Consider the following 16510-nt stretch of genomic DNA (forward strand, 5'->3'; position numbering starts at 1 on the left):
AAGTCATTCTTCCACAAGACAGCATCCAATATGCTAACTAAAGAACAAATCCAATCTTGCTGCTTCTCACTGCAAACATTAAAACCCAAGCCCAGAATTGAGAAACATAGTCAAGTCTATGTTTCTATTTGAACTCTGTACATTTACTCTGAGACATTCTCTGTTCCCAATTATGTTCCTGTTATACTAAATTTTCTCATCCAGCATACCAATGAGTGACTTCGAACAGTAAGACATTTCTTGTGTAATTCTTCTCACTTGTAATTAGAAATAAATATAAGTAAGTGATGGCAAAGAAAAATTTTCACTCTTTCACTTAGCTGGGTCTTCTGTTTCTGTTTCTACACAGCTAGGAAAGTCTTTCTCATCACTACTAGAAGACCAGGGCTATTTTGTCTTCATTCCTAATGTTTTGAACATGTGTCAAACAATTTGGATAGAGTTTTTCAAATGCATCTTAAAATTACCAACAAGAAGAAGTTATAATATGCTCCAAATGATAGAAAAAATAATGCTGGACCAAAATGATGGAATATATAAGAATTGAGCTTGTTGCTAAAAAGCCAGGAATACCTCAAACTTTACAAAGCTAGGTTGCTCCCTGACTATTACTAATAGTATCCTTTGATTAAAAACTCAGTGAACTCCCATTTCCACCTTACCTGACTCATTCATTTCCATATCTTTTTCGAGTGCTAATCTTATCAGCCAATTATGGATTCATGCACTAATCAATTTTAATTTTTTTTAAAAAAAATAAAAAAAACAATGAAGAAACAATGACAAAGGCTAGATATAGTGGCAGACCATAATTCTAACACTTGGTAAGCTAAAACAGGAAGCTTTCTGTGAGTTTGAGGCCACCATGGATTATGTGGTAAGATTATATCTCAAAAAAATAAAAGAAAATGGAGAAAGAAAAAGAAAGAATGAGAAAGAGATACCAATAAAACATTTTCAAAAAGAGTTTTGATTACCATTGCATTATGAACAATAAAATCAAGGCTTTTCCTTTATCACCCATGTGATTTTAAACAATCACACGATGCAGTATAAAAATTGAGTATTAAACAAATTTTCTTTATATATCTTTATATGTTGACCCCATTAGTATACAGTTAAGCTTAATTACCTATATTTTGAAAGAAAATAATTTGTCATAATAGGATAATTGGGATAACGTTTCATATTTTAATCATTTATCTTTCAAATATATTCCACCAGTTTACAAGAAGGAAATACTGAAATATTGATGCTATCTGCATATTAGTGACACATTAAAAACTGGTCTCCAAGACTATAACAGAGCATAAAACTGCACTGGTAGTGTTATGAACACCAAAGGGGGTCAAAGGAAACACACAATAGAATTTGTAGGAATGAATGAATCCTTCATAGCTGTTGCAATAAGTTTTTTAGAAAAAAATTTCTTTGGGCAAATATAATCAAAAACAAAGGTGATCACACACAACACGCTAAGAATTTCCTGGCACTAAAAACATTAGAAAAATATGGTCCATGTGTTTGAAATCACAGAGAGTACTGAATTAAACTTAGATACAATTTTATACTTTAAGAAGAATTGATATGTGAATGATTCCATAAAAGTGGAACATTTCTCTGTTTCCATAGTTTGAGGTAAAGTATCTTTCTTTAGCTTTCAGTTTACTTCTACACATAGATCTAATACATAACACTAATGCTGGAATAAATGACAAAAGTGGTATTCTGCAAACTAACTAGATTAAACCACCCCACTGTCCAAAATTTATTCTTTTGATTTATAGAAATGGTTTGTTAACGCGTGTGTGTGTGTGTGTGTGTGTGTGTGTGTGTGTGTGTGTTACTAGGGAGTGAACAGAGGGCCTTTGCACTGAGCTGCATCTTCAGGGGATTTTTTTTTTTAATTTTGAGACAGTCTAGCTGAGTCATGAAGTTTGGGCTCAAATTTGCATTGTTCCTACATCAGCCTTCCAGTGTTCTGGGATTACAGGTATGCAGGACCATAGTTATTAATTTTCTTGAAGTTTGCATAAAGCTCCAGTAAATAAAACAAATAAATGTACTACAAGAAACAAACACTTGGGGAGGGCATTTAATGCATACAAAATGAGGGATCCATGTCACCAACACCGCTGGGAGTACCATACTAAATCATGATTGGCCAATCTAGAGGTTTAGTAGCACAAATGTAAGTTTCATTTGCAAGCATAGATATATAGGTGAACAAATGTAAAATCATGCTGGGACATAATTTTTATGAACACAAAACTAGGAAAAATTCACTGTCTTTTAATACTACACTAATGCACACATTAGTGTTTATGTTAAACATATATGAAATATAAATATGTTTATGATATGCTTTGTTTAATGCATTTAGAGTAATAAAAATTGATCATTACTATATATGAACATTGTAATAATTTTCCTCTGCTAGCATTTAGTTCTAATTTTTGTCAATAAAAGGACAATTTTAGACAACTTTCCCATAGGACTTGATTGATAGGTGATAAGTAATTCATTAAAATAATATAAACTGGTTGCTGGCATCATGCAGAGTGTAAGAAGCTCTGCATAGAAAAATTAATACACTTTAACATATATTAATAGTAATATAAAAGTGAGAAATTAACTTAAGAAAATTAATTATTAGATATTCTATACAAAGGGCATTTGCATATATATGTGGGCAGAAGTATAAATGTATTTGACTAAATTAAAATGCAAAGAAAAAGAAAATGTAATTTGAATAGTCTTAGTTTCTCATTTGTTATTTTTTTATCTTTAACTATTTAGGTCATCTTACTAAAAATTTGATATTTATAATTCTGGACAAAATGACAGGAGTAATTTTGATGCTTAATGAGAAAATGGAACTGAAATTCAGTATTATTCATACTGAACTATCTTAAATGATTTTTCATATGTTAACTGTTATGTGAAATAATTTTAAGAAATCAGGCATTAAAATCCAAACTTCTTGAGGAAGGATCATATCAGAAGCATATTTATGTTACTGCATAATGAGAACTATTTTGGAAAATTTATCTAATCATTTTCACAGGATACATTTTTTTGACAAATGGTCTGTTACTTTTATAGCATCTCATTTTTCCCAGTGTTCCGATCAAAGAAAATACGTTGCCTTTAAATAGATTCATGCATGCAAGTATGAAAATAATCATCTAATTCTTTCCTTTGAAAATAAAAGCCATGAGTTTATCGTTATAAATCTTTACCTCGTGCTTTAAAGACTGTATTTTTCTCTTTCATTTTCCAGGGGGAAAAAAATAGCAAAAGCAACAAAAGATAATCACACAAATACAAAAACACATTTCCTTTCTTTGTAAGCATTGTAATCACATATCATTTAGTATGATTAAAAATAGAGAAGGATAGTTTGTATCTGCCCATATTTATATTTTACCTGAAATTCTAAGGTTCTTACATGAATATGTGATTGTGCCAACAAAAAAGGCGTGGTTAAAAATTATTACAGTGTTCCCAAAGAAAATCACCTGCCAAGAAAAATGTCAGCAAGTTCTTTACTGAAGGACTTGTAAAAAGCTTGTGTCACAACTGAGCATATGGAATTCACTGACCCTTAAACTTTGAGAGACTCAAGTAGAATACCTAATGTCAAGAGCTGCCCCAAAGAGTCTGCTACAGAATACTGTAGTGAGCGTTTATATCTCTGTATGGAGAGATACAAGTAATAATTCTGTGAACAGCCTCAGGGCACTTGCATTTTGAATCACAGCTTCAATAAGCAGATCACCACTGGGAAGGGAATATATTCTGGAACAGCTCAGATTTGCACTATCAGTGGACATCAGTGTGAAACTGGAGAGGCGACAGGATTAAAAATAGAAATACCGAAAAGGGAGAGAGACAGAATAATTATATCTACGGCAAGAGTCTTATAAATCTGATATACATTAATTCAAAGTCTCTTTTACTAAATTCTGACTAACTTTACTATATTAATTTCCTGGTATTTGTATTTTACCCCAGAACTCTATAAGAGCCAAATGAAAAATAAATGACAGGCTGTTTGTATTTCCATAAAGTCAAATATGCAGAAAGAGAAGATTCCTTTCACCTCTTCATATAATGATGACACGACTGAATTACAAAGTAAAACTTAGCACTTCAAGATGCAATTTGAGGATAAAATGAGGTAGAACCTGATTTACTTGAACCTTAACCATTTCCTAGATTGATGACTAATTTATTCACAGGAAATTGAAATGCATTTAGTTGGTAACAGCTTTGTAATTCACATTTACATTTATATTATAAATCATTTTGACTTTTTGATAACACAGAAAATCTTCCATCTTAATGAGTTTCTACTTTACCTCAAATTGAAAAGCATACAAACATGGTAACTTAAGCCTTCTGTATTATTTACTGCTGGGTATTGCATAATATAACAAAATTAACAGAAATTATCTGAAGTTACATTTATAAGATATAGCAAATATTTTTATCCTAGACAACTTAGTTTGCAAAGTTCCATAAAATATCTTTTAATTTTACTTTTCCTTGATACTTAAGAGAAGTAATTCTGCAATGTTCACCATATTACAACTATAAAAAACATCAGGAGACACGACACACCACATAAACTTGCCAGGCTGATACTAGAGCAGTTTTTAAAATCGCCCTGTGGAAAATTAAGTGTTCCTTATTACTTTGATTGAATTCAAAGAACTCTAATGCCATCCTCCATATTTTAAAACAGGTTAAACTGACATGCACATTATGCATTCCATACATTCCCTTTAATATTTTCACACTTTTCAATTTTCCTTTCCTTGTATTAAAAGTTTTACTGCATATAAAGTTCTTTAGTAGTGAAGCCATTTAAAGTACACTTACTTGAAAAGTGTAAAACCGGGTCCCATTAGGAGGATGCACTTTAGGGGAGCCAGAAACGGTGTTCATATCCGAGAAAATCATTTCTGATCACAGAGACAATATAATCCACAAGGAGCTACAGATGCAGAGCAGAGAGCTTAGCGTACGGATAAATCCGTGCATGCATTGAGGGAGACTAGAGGGTAAAATGAAATCTGTCCCATCCTTCTTAGATACACAGTGATAGCATTTTGAATCTTTCATCTACATTTGCAGTCTAAGCTGGAAGGGCATCAGCCACCGACCTTTTGTGCAGCTAGATCTTTAGAACATACAGTGTTTAAAAAAAAAAATTGAAAACACAAAAGGATAAAAGCAAGAACCAACGATAAATGGAGCTTGTGCAGAATCTGGCAGTGCTGTGGACCTGCCCGTCTGTTCTCAGTGGTAATCACCTCCCTCCACCACAGTCTAGCAGAGTGATTATGCTAAATATCCTGCTTAACCAATAACACACAGTTCCATTTCAGGGAAGCATGCACAGTGTAATTCAGAGGACCTCTTCCGACTAACCTGAAGCATGTCTCACATACTGCTTTAAAGCTGCATTTAGTAATGAATTAACTACTATATTACTTTTCTTTCTCTGTGTATCTCAGTCTTTTTATGGCCATAGTCTTTTCAATAACATTTAAATTTTTACAAAGCCTTTTTTTAAAGTAAAGAGCTCTCAAAATGCATAGATCAAAACATATTATGGCTAACTGAACATTAAGGAGCAATGTATGCAATTTATTAAGACTCTAGAATACTAGAACTATTAACAAATGGAATGAAAATATTTTCTCCTTTGCTAAACCCCCAGGAGCATCATGAATATGAATGTAATCATTATTTTCTCATTTGACATCTTAGCTAAAATTAAATTGATCAATGAATGTCTTATATACTGTCCTAAATGTATTTTAAAGAACCCTATTTTATATTTTATTACAAATCAATTAGTAAAATATCTTTCATTGACTTGATTTTTTTTACTTGAGATACAAAAATACTAATTGTAAACACACGAGCCATTTGCAAAACATGTTCACTTTTTAAGTCTTTAACAAAATACTATAAAAGATCATATCAGATGACTTGACAACTTTTAGAGGTAAAAATAAATGTTCCACTTACACATGGTTTAAAGTTGGAGACTCCAGGAAGACAAAAAACAGAATGAACCAGAAGTAGGCTTTTTTCATAGCTAACATAATTTTAAAAACTCCTGTTTTGAAGCCAGAAGCTACAGAATAATATTTATTTGTACTTTAGATTCTCTATGCTTCAAATTTATAGTATCGGAGGGGGGTGCTAAAAAGCAACTCAATTTCTTGGGTAGGATACCTGTAATTTTGAGAGAACATAATTATATAGCAAGAAACTTGATAAATAAAATGGAACTTTTAAAACAGAATTTTAATTTGGGGATAATTTTGGATTTAGAGAAAGACTATAAAGATATTTCAAGCATTGTTTTCTATCCCTCATTTATTGTCCCTAATTTCTACATTTTACGTTACCTATTTATCAAAATGAAGAAATTGAAATTATTATTCTCTACCTTATGGATTTATTTGGATTTTTCTAGTTTTGCCATTCATGTACTTTCTGTTCCTGGTTGGACTCCATTTGTTAGGTCATTATGTCTCTTTAGTTTCCTTGACACCCAGATTTTCCTTAATTTTCATTCCCAACAGTTATGAGAAGCACCAGTTAAGTTAAGTAAGATGTTCATGATCTGAGGCTTTTATCTAACGCGTTTATCGAATGTTTTTCCTTGTGATTGAACTAGGGCTACATGTGATGCAAAAAACTACCAAAATGGTGAATTGTCCTCACTATGTCTTTTTTTGTGACATAAAATGCCCAAAGTGTCAGGAGTAATTTTCACCATTATCTTGTGCTTAAGGTAGTGTTTACTATTTTCATATTCTATATGGCTACTATTTTTCCCTTTCCATACTCTCTTCTTTGGAATTAGTCACTAAGTTTCTGAAACACTCAATGTGTTAGTAACAAGGAAAGAAACTAAGCTCTACCTTTTGAATGAGAGAATATTTACAGATATTCATCAGAATTCTATAGGGGAGTTTGTTCCTTTATTGGTTATTTTTCAGTCACTTGTTTATATCAGTATACACTTCTATAGGGTATATTCAGTTTTTCCTTTGGGTTATAATTTCCTATTACATAGGAATTTGTTGATCATATTGCCCAGCTTTGGCCACTGCCCAGCTCCTGTTGGAGTGCCTGTTTTAGGCTGACTCCTGCATCCCTTTAACAAGCAGCCTTCTTTGTTTTGGAGCATAAGTTTTGAATTTTTTTTTCTGGCATCACCTAATTTGTTAAAACTGTTAAGCCTTTTAACTATTCACTACATCACTGCAAATAAATTTTAAAAATAATGTTTTCTGGTTTTTTAGTTATTTAATCAGTCATTATATTCTGTTTTTTGAACTGCTGACTTCTCATTTCTTAAACTACATAATATTTGTTTAAATATATTGTCAAACCTTGGAAATGGCTATCTAGGCATTTAGATCAGTGGTGCACATAAAAATTCAGGTTCTTATCGCAGTCCACTTAGAGACCATACTTCTGTGGTGGGAATCATGTGACTCATGCCTCCCAGTGACAGAAGGTAGAAATAATTTCTCTCTCACCAACTGGAAGCTTCTTAAAGCTTACCAAATAGATTATTATACTTTTGTGTTCCTAAAAACTGAATCTGACATAAAGGCCTGAAAATTCACTAGAGTTCATAGTTTAGAGCCAATAAATCAAATATTCTGTCACAATATCACATTATTTGGAATAATCTCATACATGTGCTGAATTTTCATTAGCAGAAAATTTTGTTTCAGCTAAAGATTCTGAAGCATTTTGGATAACAATGTACTCTTTGCTTTTTTATATTTTCTTTGTAGGGAAAGGAAGAAATTGGTATGAATTACTCTTGATAAAAGCAGGAAGGAGAAACAGTATTAACCTATAATTATTGTACAATTAATTCTTTTTTCTAAATTTTGTTGCAAATGCTATAGTATACAATATCCCCATTTTTCATGTGTTACATACTTATTCCATTGTTTTGACAATCTAATTGGAAAGAACTCAACTTTCTCTGCCTGATAGCAAAGGTGAAGGTACTGTCCTCATCTGAAAATCACCACTGATAGGAACTCCCGTCTTGTTCCTTGAGTTTGGAGAAACTAGAGCTAAAATATTGCTCATCGTCATTATTATGGGAATCATGAAAACAAGATGTACTAGAGGGTTGGAGAAGAGAATGTGTGTCTCACTAAGAAATAGCTGCATCTGGCTTATATAAATAGCCTAAAGAAAACAATAAGTATTAAATTTAGTCATCTAAACTCCCCGTATTTTTGCAGAGGGACGCACCATGGCTTCAGACCCAAGAGGCCCAGTGGGCCTGGGCAGAATGCTCATGGAGGAGACTCCCTGCTACTCAGAGATCCATGCCTGACAATTTACCAGTTCTGTGCTTTCCAAACTTTGCTAGTTTGTGCTTTTAAATACAGACAGTGTAAAATACTAGGTAGTTCCTCTTCATCATAAATACAAATATTTTAAGAGCTTTAATTATGGTATATTGTAATTATTGACTTCATCAAATAAAGCTCTACTGATACTCATTTAAATCCATCACACAAAATATAAATAGCATTACATTTCATACCCATCTTCTTTTCTAAAAAATAAAGTGAAGCTAATGAAAAGATCTCAAAAGTTGGAAATTTTATACCATTATTTTTACTCTCAATTATATTCACTTTCTTTTCTTACACATACTTTTTAATCTTAATACATTTTATTATCTTATTTTTTGAAGGCTTTTGTCAATAACATAACCTATTACTATAAAACATATGGACATGTATATATGTGTTTCAAATGTTTCATATTTAAATTTTCAATCAGATCAAAATATTAAAATGTGTCTTTTTTGTTTTTGTTTTTTGTCTTTTTCCTTTTTATAGGTACCAGGGATCAAACTCACGACTGCCTACTTGCAGGGCAGGCGCTTATGCCAATGAGCTAAATCTCCAGCTCCTAAAATGTGTCTTGCAGAATGAGGCACATTCACAAATAGTAACACACAAATTTATTATATTGGAGTAAATATATCAAGATGTTGATGAATATTAGCATGAAGAGGAAAATGTTTTTGGACGTATATATCCTCATTATAATTTTCTTTTAAAAACTGGCTTATGTATCACATCAAACATAATTTTCATTTTTATAGATTTATTTGCTGAGAAACTTTTCACAAAACAAGTAGCTGGGAAAAGAGAAGACCTGTGATATTGTTATACAATTGTTTAAAAGTTTTAAATAAGTGTTGCTAATATATTTGAATTTCTACTATATCTTTACTAAAATTAAAAGAGGAAATTATAATTTATCATTAGAAATGTTTCTTGAAAACTAACAACCAGTAAACACCTGGCTTCCAAAGAGATCTATCTTGTAATTAAAGCAAAGAGTTATTTTTGTAAGACTGAAACCTGCATTTTGAGTGGCCCTGTAGCTTGCCCCTTAAAGTTCTGAGATAATAAGGTAAAGCAATGTAGTAGGAGTCCTCAGAAATGTGTTCTACTGAAAGAATGTTTCAAATGCAGCCCCGCCTTCTTATCAACAACAAGGATTGATACATTCTGCAAAACACTACATAGAGAAGAAATCAAATTCCTTAAAAGTACTTATATTCTTGTATTCTCTGGAAAGTATTTTTTAGAATTTTCTTTTTTTCATACACATCTGCAATTCCTAAACATTACATTCATTGTGTGGAGTTAGTACAGGTACATAGCAAATCTTTATTTTTTACTTCTCTTTTCCATTCCCTCTATTCTGCCTTCATACCTTAAATAATTATTAAACATCTACCTTGGCAATCAAACATGTATCATGTCCTGAATCAATGTACTACTTACGCAATGTGAGAGAAGTAATTGAGTTAAATATTATTCTAGTTGATAAGACCAATAATTTGATATTGGTTCGACTTTTAAAGTTTTAAAGAAAGAAAAAAAAAAGATAAAGACAACAATGAAGCCACCTTTCAAAACAGGTTGGAGACCATTACCATAGCTGATATATTGTGCATTGTCTTTGTAGCTGTTGTTCAGAGCACAAGACATAGCAACCATATCTTGTCCAAAGTTAGCATAAACTTTTTTTCAAGAAACTAGTTGAATCACTATCTTAACTATCTTTAATATATATTTTTCCTTTTCTCTTTTCCTTTATCTATTCCCCCTGTTTTTCTTTTCATCATTTCACAATATCTGTTATACATTTTCATTTATTTTCATACATTTCTGTTTACTTGTTCAGTTTTTCACACTAGTGAGACATACCGTGTTTACATATAGTGGTCTGATTAAGTTCATTATCAGTATGATCTTTAGTTGCATCTATTTACCTATAAATAAGTCTCAAGCATATCCTTCTTTATGGCTGAATAGTACTACATTATATTAAAAAAAAAACACATGTTTTTTATCCATTCCTTTCCACCTGGGTTCTTTCCAACATTTAGCTATTACACATTGTGCTTCTATGAACATGGGTGTTCATATATCGCTATGGTATGATGCTTTTGAGTCTTCTGGGAAGATACCCAGCAGTGTAATGGTTGGTTCAAATGTAACCTTTGATCCTAGTTTTTCAAGGAATTCCCACACAGATTTCCATAGTGGTTGCACAAGTCTAAACGTCCTCCAAAAGTGAAAAAGATTTTTATTAGAAACTGAAAACTACAGCCATAGTCTTAGAATACAAAGAAGAAAACGTAGCTCACAATAAGCCCAGGGGCTTTGCTGAGCTCTGGTTTCCACGTCTATGGAATGGGAATACTGATGCTTTACTCCAAATCTTTTGTAATAATTAAATGACATTAATGAGATAAAAACTTCACATTACCAGGCAAAGTAGACCTGAGATTTTCCCACTCATCTGCATTCCCTATTTATAATGGAAAATGTAAAGAATAAAGTATAAAAAAACACCATATGCTCCAAATTGCTAGTACTACTTGATGGAATAGCTTTCAAAAGTTTATGTGAATAAAGGCAGAAGGAAAGCCAGGCATGGTGGGGCATGTTTCTGCTCCTCACATTCTGTGAGGCTGAGAGGATCAAATTTCAAACCCAGCCTGGGAAATTAAGCCATGTATTGAGACATTGTCTCAAAATAATAAATAAAATAAAATAAAATAAAATAAAATAAAATAATAAAATAAAAATGGACTGAGGGTGTAGTTTTGTGGGAAGGCCCTAAAGAGAGGTCTACGGTCAATTCCTTAAAAAAATAATATATTCCCTCATAAACTACAAGTTGATGATTATACTAAATTTAAAGATAAATTAGTACTTATGGAGAAAAATTCCACTTACGAATTTCTCGGTGTAGTAATTTAGTCAAACATACACTGTAGCAGGACACAGCTGTACAAGCCTGTAATCCCAGCACTAGGGAGGCAGGCAGGAGAAGCACTGTGAGTTCCAGGCTAGCTCAAGCTACACAGGGTCCAAAGCCAGCCTGAACTGCAAACAGAGACATCTCAGAAAATAGAACAAAGCCAAAAATGCCACAAAAGGAAACAAAAACATACACTGGGACAAATTTTTTGAAAAATGAAAATATGCCAATAAAAATTCAATATAAATTTATATCTGAACTGCCCTTCATTCATAAAGAAAAATCAGTGGTCTTCATTTTTAGTTTTAGAAATTAACACTTCTTTTGTTAAATTTTAAATAAGATATTTATTAATGGAAGAAGTACCCTATAGTAATATGATTAGTCATCACATACAAAATTGATAATTGAACTGGACCATATTTGAAAGGGAATAAAAACCCAGTAAGTCATTATGTTAGAAAAGCAGAAATAAAGAAAAGCTCTCTTGCGTAAATGAGGACTTGTGTTGTTTCTAATCATGAGAAACAAAAAGTATATCTATCTTTAAGGAGTTTTTAATCTATTTGCAAATACAACACACATACTTTTTGCATATTTTACATAAATCAAATCAGCTCTCAAGGAATTTACCACGTGAGGAGGTCACCTGGGCTGCTGGGTTAGAGGGGACTCCATGTGGGTAAATCACTTGAAAACTACGGGAGGATGGCCTAACACTAACATGTTCTGTCAGACGTGCAAAAATACCACTTCATTTGTCCCATCTACCATCATTTGGATTGAGAAACACGTTTCAAACATGAGAAAACCTAAATTTAAGAAAGGCTTGTGAAAGCTTGTCTGAGAACAGGATGATTATTCTAACTAAAAATGAGAAATCCATCCCAGTGGGTCCCTTCTTTGCAACATTATCTCTAAGCATTCATTAGTTCATTTATTCAACAGTGTATCAATCAAAGACTAACTAAGGAATGCTTTAATTTACCTAGTAAGGTGCCCAGACCCTTGAAGCATCATTATAAAATATGCAGTATGGATTCTTTAGAAACTTTAAATTTGGTGGCAGAAGAATCAAGTAACAACACATAGTTAACTAGCAAGATAACGGGCAACGTAGTTGAATAGGTGTTAAGGGATTCCATGTTAGTTAATTTGAAAAGCACTTTATGGCTATGTCAGTGTTCCCCTAGTAAAAGAAAAAAGCTGGAGGTTTTCAGAAGAGAAGGACCAGTATTTGCAAAGGAAAGCAACAGTATGAAATAACTGGGAAATAGGGAAGAATGTATTTCAGGGCACAGGAGGTAACTGCAACAGATAGATTTTGGTATATTATAAACATTTCCAAAATGAAATTAATAAAAAATGCTTAATCTGGTCAACAATGTGTTCCTATAAAACCAAGTAAAATTGGAGCATTCTTGTCTGGGTAAAAGATAGGAAATAGAAAGTCATTTTCATACTTTTGGTAGTATATTTTGACACCTTTCTTTAGGTTGCCAAACATCTTTTCTAGAGTATTTAAAATTGTCAAAAATTCTCAGTCTTATTGATTTAATTTATCATGAGGTTATTTTAGGTATTAACTTGAAAGTAAGAAAAAACACTACAACATTACATGTGAAATAATATTTAATGAGATTTTGCATGTGTCAAATATAGGAAGGGAAAATGATGTGTTTATTTCATTTGCTTCAGATAGATTGCTAAAAACCTGAAGATTTACCCAAGACGAAGCCTAAAATACAAACACTAGAGAGTCTAATTCTAGCCATCTCAAACACATGAATTTTTACAGAAGTCAAGTGAAAATGAAAACTAAAAGGATGACTAAATTATACTTTTTTAAAAATGAGAAAAATAAAAAACCCTGAAGCCAGACATTTGTCTTTAATAGACTCCCAGAAATCATCTAGTACAGTCTTCTGCCTCTGGGAATAATTACTCGTAAGACTTTTAAAATGGTTATCATCTTAGATTTTAGAAAACACCAAATAGTCTGTGATCTTATATTCTGCCAATATAAAAATTCAGTGCAAATTTTATATGCCAGAGGGTAACTATTGTGAGATGTAGTCTGCTTCAAGATGAGTGATTAGATACAGTCTGTCTTTCATTCATTTGTAAGTAATGAAAACAAGGCTTAAAAATTTTTTAGAGTGATAAAAATTTAAGAGTTAAAGGAATCCACTGAAAAGGCTACTTGCTTTCTGTTGGATTCTGATGAATGCTCCACAGGAAGAGAGTTAATGGAATAAAACCGAGGAGAAAGAGAAAGAGATGAGAGGAGAGGGGGGAAAGGAGGAGGAAAAGATGTCACTGTAATTTGCACCATAACACTGTAGGCTAACAAATAATTTTGTCAGCAAGCATTCAGTTATAAGTCATGCCAGATGGAGTGAAATTTGCAGCCCAGATGGACAATACATTCTACTGAATCCATATGGATGTCATATGAAAACTAGCTAAGCATACATTGCTAGCTAGACTCTCTCTATTTCTCTCTCTATTTCTCTCTCTCTATTTCTCTCTCTCTCTCTCTCTCTCTCTCTCTCTCTCTCTCTCTCTCTCTCTCCCTCCTCCCTCCATATTTATCTACCGCTATCTCTATCTGAGTCTGAGTCTTTAACTTTACATCACAAGTTCTGAAGGTGCATTGAAGATGGCCCTGTGCAGATCCCTAAAACCCAGAATTCTCTTTCACAACTCGCTCCACGTCTGCAACTTCTTGACAGCCGCATTGGCTGTAGAGGGTTGTAGGGTTCACCAGTTCACCGACGCACGTATTTAACCCATTCTAATATTTAATCAATGAAGAATTACATGTGCAAGAAGTTAAAATGGAAGATAATAAGCAGAGAGTGGGATCGATTGTACATTTTGTACCCCGAAAATGAAAAACTCCATTTAATAGAGGACATGAATTTTAGCAGTAAAATCGTGGGATGAGAGAATTCCAAGAAAAAGAAACTTCTACTATCTAAGAGATTTACTCCTGGGAAACAGAATTTTTAAATTAACTAATCATTTACTGAACATGTTATAAACAAATTAATGTTTTCTTTAGGATACATTGGAATCTCTCAAGATCTGTAGGGGGAAAATATATTCTTATCAAAACATAAAAGCTCCCATTTATATCAAGAAAGAATATTTTAAAAGTCATTAATTCATTTCTTGGTGATAAATATTTAAAAATAATCTCAGAAACAATATACGTGTGAATTCATGTACATATATACATGTATGAATATGCATGAACATATCATTCATACACATACATTCAGTCTTCAAAACTCGAATCACTCCAAAAATTGAATATTCTTACCACATTCTATTTCTTCTTCTTACTTTTTCCATTGTGTGAATTATATTTTTCACAAATATTTACCCATATTATCATATTCAGAGCTCATGAATATCGATATGCTCAAATTATAAATATTAGCTTATATAAAATTCATAATTAAGTATTTTAGTTTTGGTATAGTTTTATCCCTCTTTTCCTTTACCACACAAATACTAGTTGATTAAATTGATTAGAAGAACAACTTTACTGTGTCATTTATCTCATACTCTGAAATATGTCAGCAGCCAGATTTTATACATATTATCTTAAAGTGCCAGGGTAATGGTATTTCCTCATTGACTTTCTCAATTGTCAGAGGTCTACAAAGTTCAAGTTTTCCAAATAACACCTGAAAGAGTTCCTAACTTATGAATTTTATTGAAATAAGTTATTTCAGCAATGCTGGTCCTATTTTATGAGATGTGAACTACACATAGATTATTATATGTTAAATTTAAATTTGAATATACCTTTCATGCCTTATTAAATGTTAAGTATCAACTGTTTTTCATTTGCTAACAAAGTTAGGTTTTAGTGACTAAACAAAAACTTTCTTTGGAGAAGCCTAGATTTTCATTTGCTGTCTGAATTACCTATATGTTCTAAGGTGTTCTGAGTAATACTTACGCATCATGGGAAAAACAATTCTCAGTCTCAATTGCAGTATTTACATTTGTTAACATCATGGATAATCTCTACCTAAAATTTGAAATGTGATAAGATACTTCAGTGTGTAAAAGTGGTACCTGCTATATAACTTGTAATAGGTCATCATGACGACCAGCACAGTGTGTCACACAGATTAAGCATCTATTTGGGAAATAATTAGGAGATCGTTTTTTGGTTGCTTTGTTTCTCTCATTTTTTGAGTTGGATTTTAATACATTATTTGACTTGTTGAATAATGTTGAGAATTAAAAACTACTTTATCTTAGAAGGTGTGTATCTAACATTTTCTTTGAGCTGAATGCAGTATTCTTGGTAAATGAGTGAACAAAAGAATGACAAAACATTGACATTTTAACTATCAATCCATATCTATTCTGTTGAATAATGTTGCTCAGTAATTTAAATTATTTTAAAATATATCTTGATAGATTGTTGTTAGGTAGAGACCCACGGCTTTGCCCATTTCCACACTTTCATCCACCCAAGTGTGCACACATACGCGCTCATCTTCCTGCATCCATTCACAGAGCATTAGGAATAATATCACATTACATAAAAAGTAATAAATGAAACTATGTTGTTTCAAGCAACACAAAGGTAAATCCTCTAATAGCCTCCAAGCAGGCCCCTCTCGTCAGCTATGATCTCATCAGTAGAGTGACTCACTGATGAGTATAGCACCCACATGATCCAATAATGTTTCAAAATCCCAACCTCTGAGTATTTCTGTCTGTTTAAAAATATTTACACAACCCCAGAAGAAACAAATGTAATCAATGAAGATGAGACAAAGTGAAGAGTTAGTAACAGAAGCCGATTTTGTCCATGGGTTTTGGGTCCTGTTATGATGACTGGTGTGGAATAACAGAACAAATAGAAATATATAGCAATTTAGATGGGTGGACACTGTTTTTGGAATCCCATGTTTAAGATCTAAAAACTAGAAGAAAGGAACAAGGCTGATAATTGGCAAAACTATTCTATAAACCAGTGCAATTTTAAGGCCACCTTATTTATTACCGTTCAAGATTTCTATGGTCACAGACATTGTCATGTTGACAAGGATATTCTTTCAATCATGATTTTACTAGATGTCAAAATCAGCCTCTCTTTTATTTTCTATCACATAAT

At 32.4% G+C, this 16510-nt stretch overlaps 1 protein-coding gene across 11 annotated transcripts in view; it reads right to left on the reverse strand.

The window, feature by feature from the left end:
- Window positions 1-16510, reverse strand: part of Ppfia2 (PTPRF interacting protein alpha 2) — a 435633-nt gene that overhangs the window by 290949 nt on the left and 128174 nt on the right. For 3 of the 11 annotated variants that reach the window (XM_063255215.1, XM_063255214.1, XM_063255213.1), the window contains exon 1: window positions 4888-5298. The exons of 6 other annotated variants lie outside the window; for them this stretch is intronic. In XM_063255215.1, the coding sequence (XP_063111285.1) occupies window positions 4888-4968 (81 nt within the window). In that variant the 5' untranslated portion in view covers window positions 4969-5298. Of the gene's footprint in view, window positions 1-4887; window positions 5299-16510 lie in introns of those variants that run through there. 2 more of the 11 variants (XM_063255212.1, XM_063255211.1) reach the window with 1 other exon arrangement.

Source organism: Cavia porcellus, unplaced genomic scaffold (genome assembly GCF_034190915.1).
Source record: "Cavia porcellus strain 051 isolate PalLab524CR breed Dunkin Hartley unplaced genomic scaffold, mCavPor4.1 scaffold_8, whole genome shotgun sequence".
NCBI classification, from domain to species: domain Eukaryota; kingdom Metazoa; phylum Chordata; class Mammalia; order Rodentia; family Caviidae; genus Cavia; species Cavia porcellus.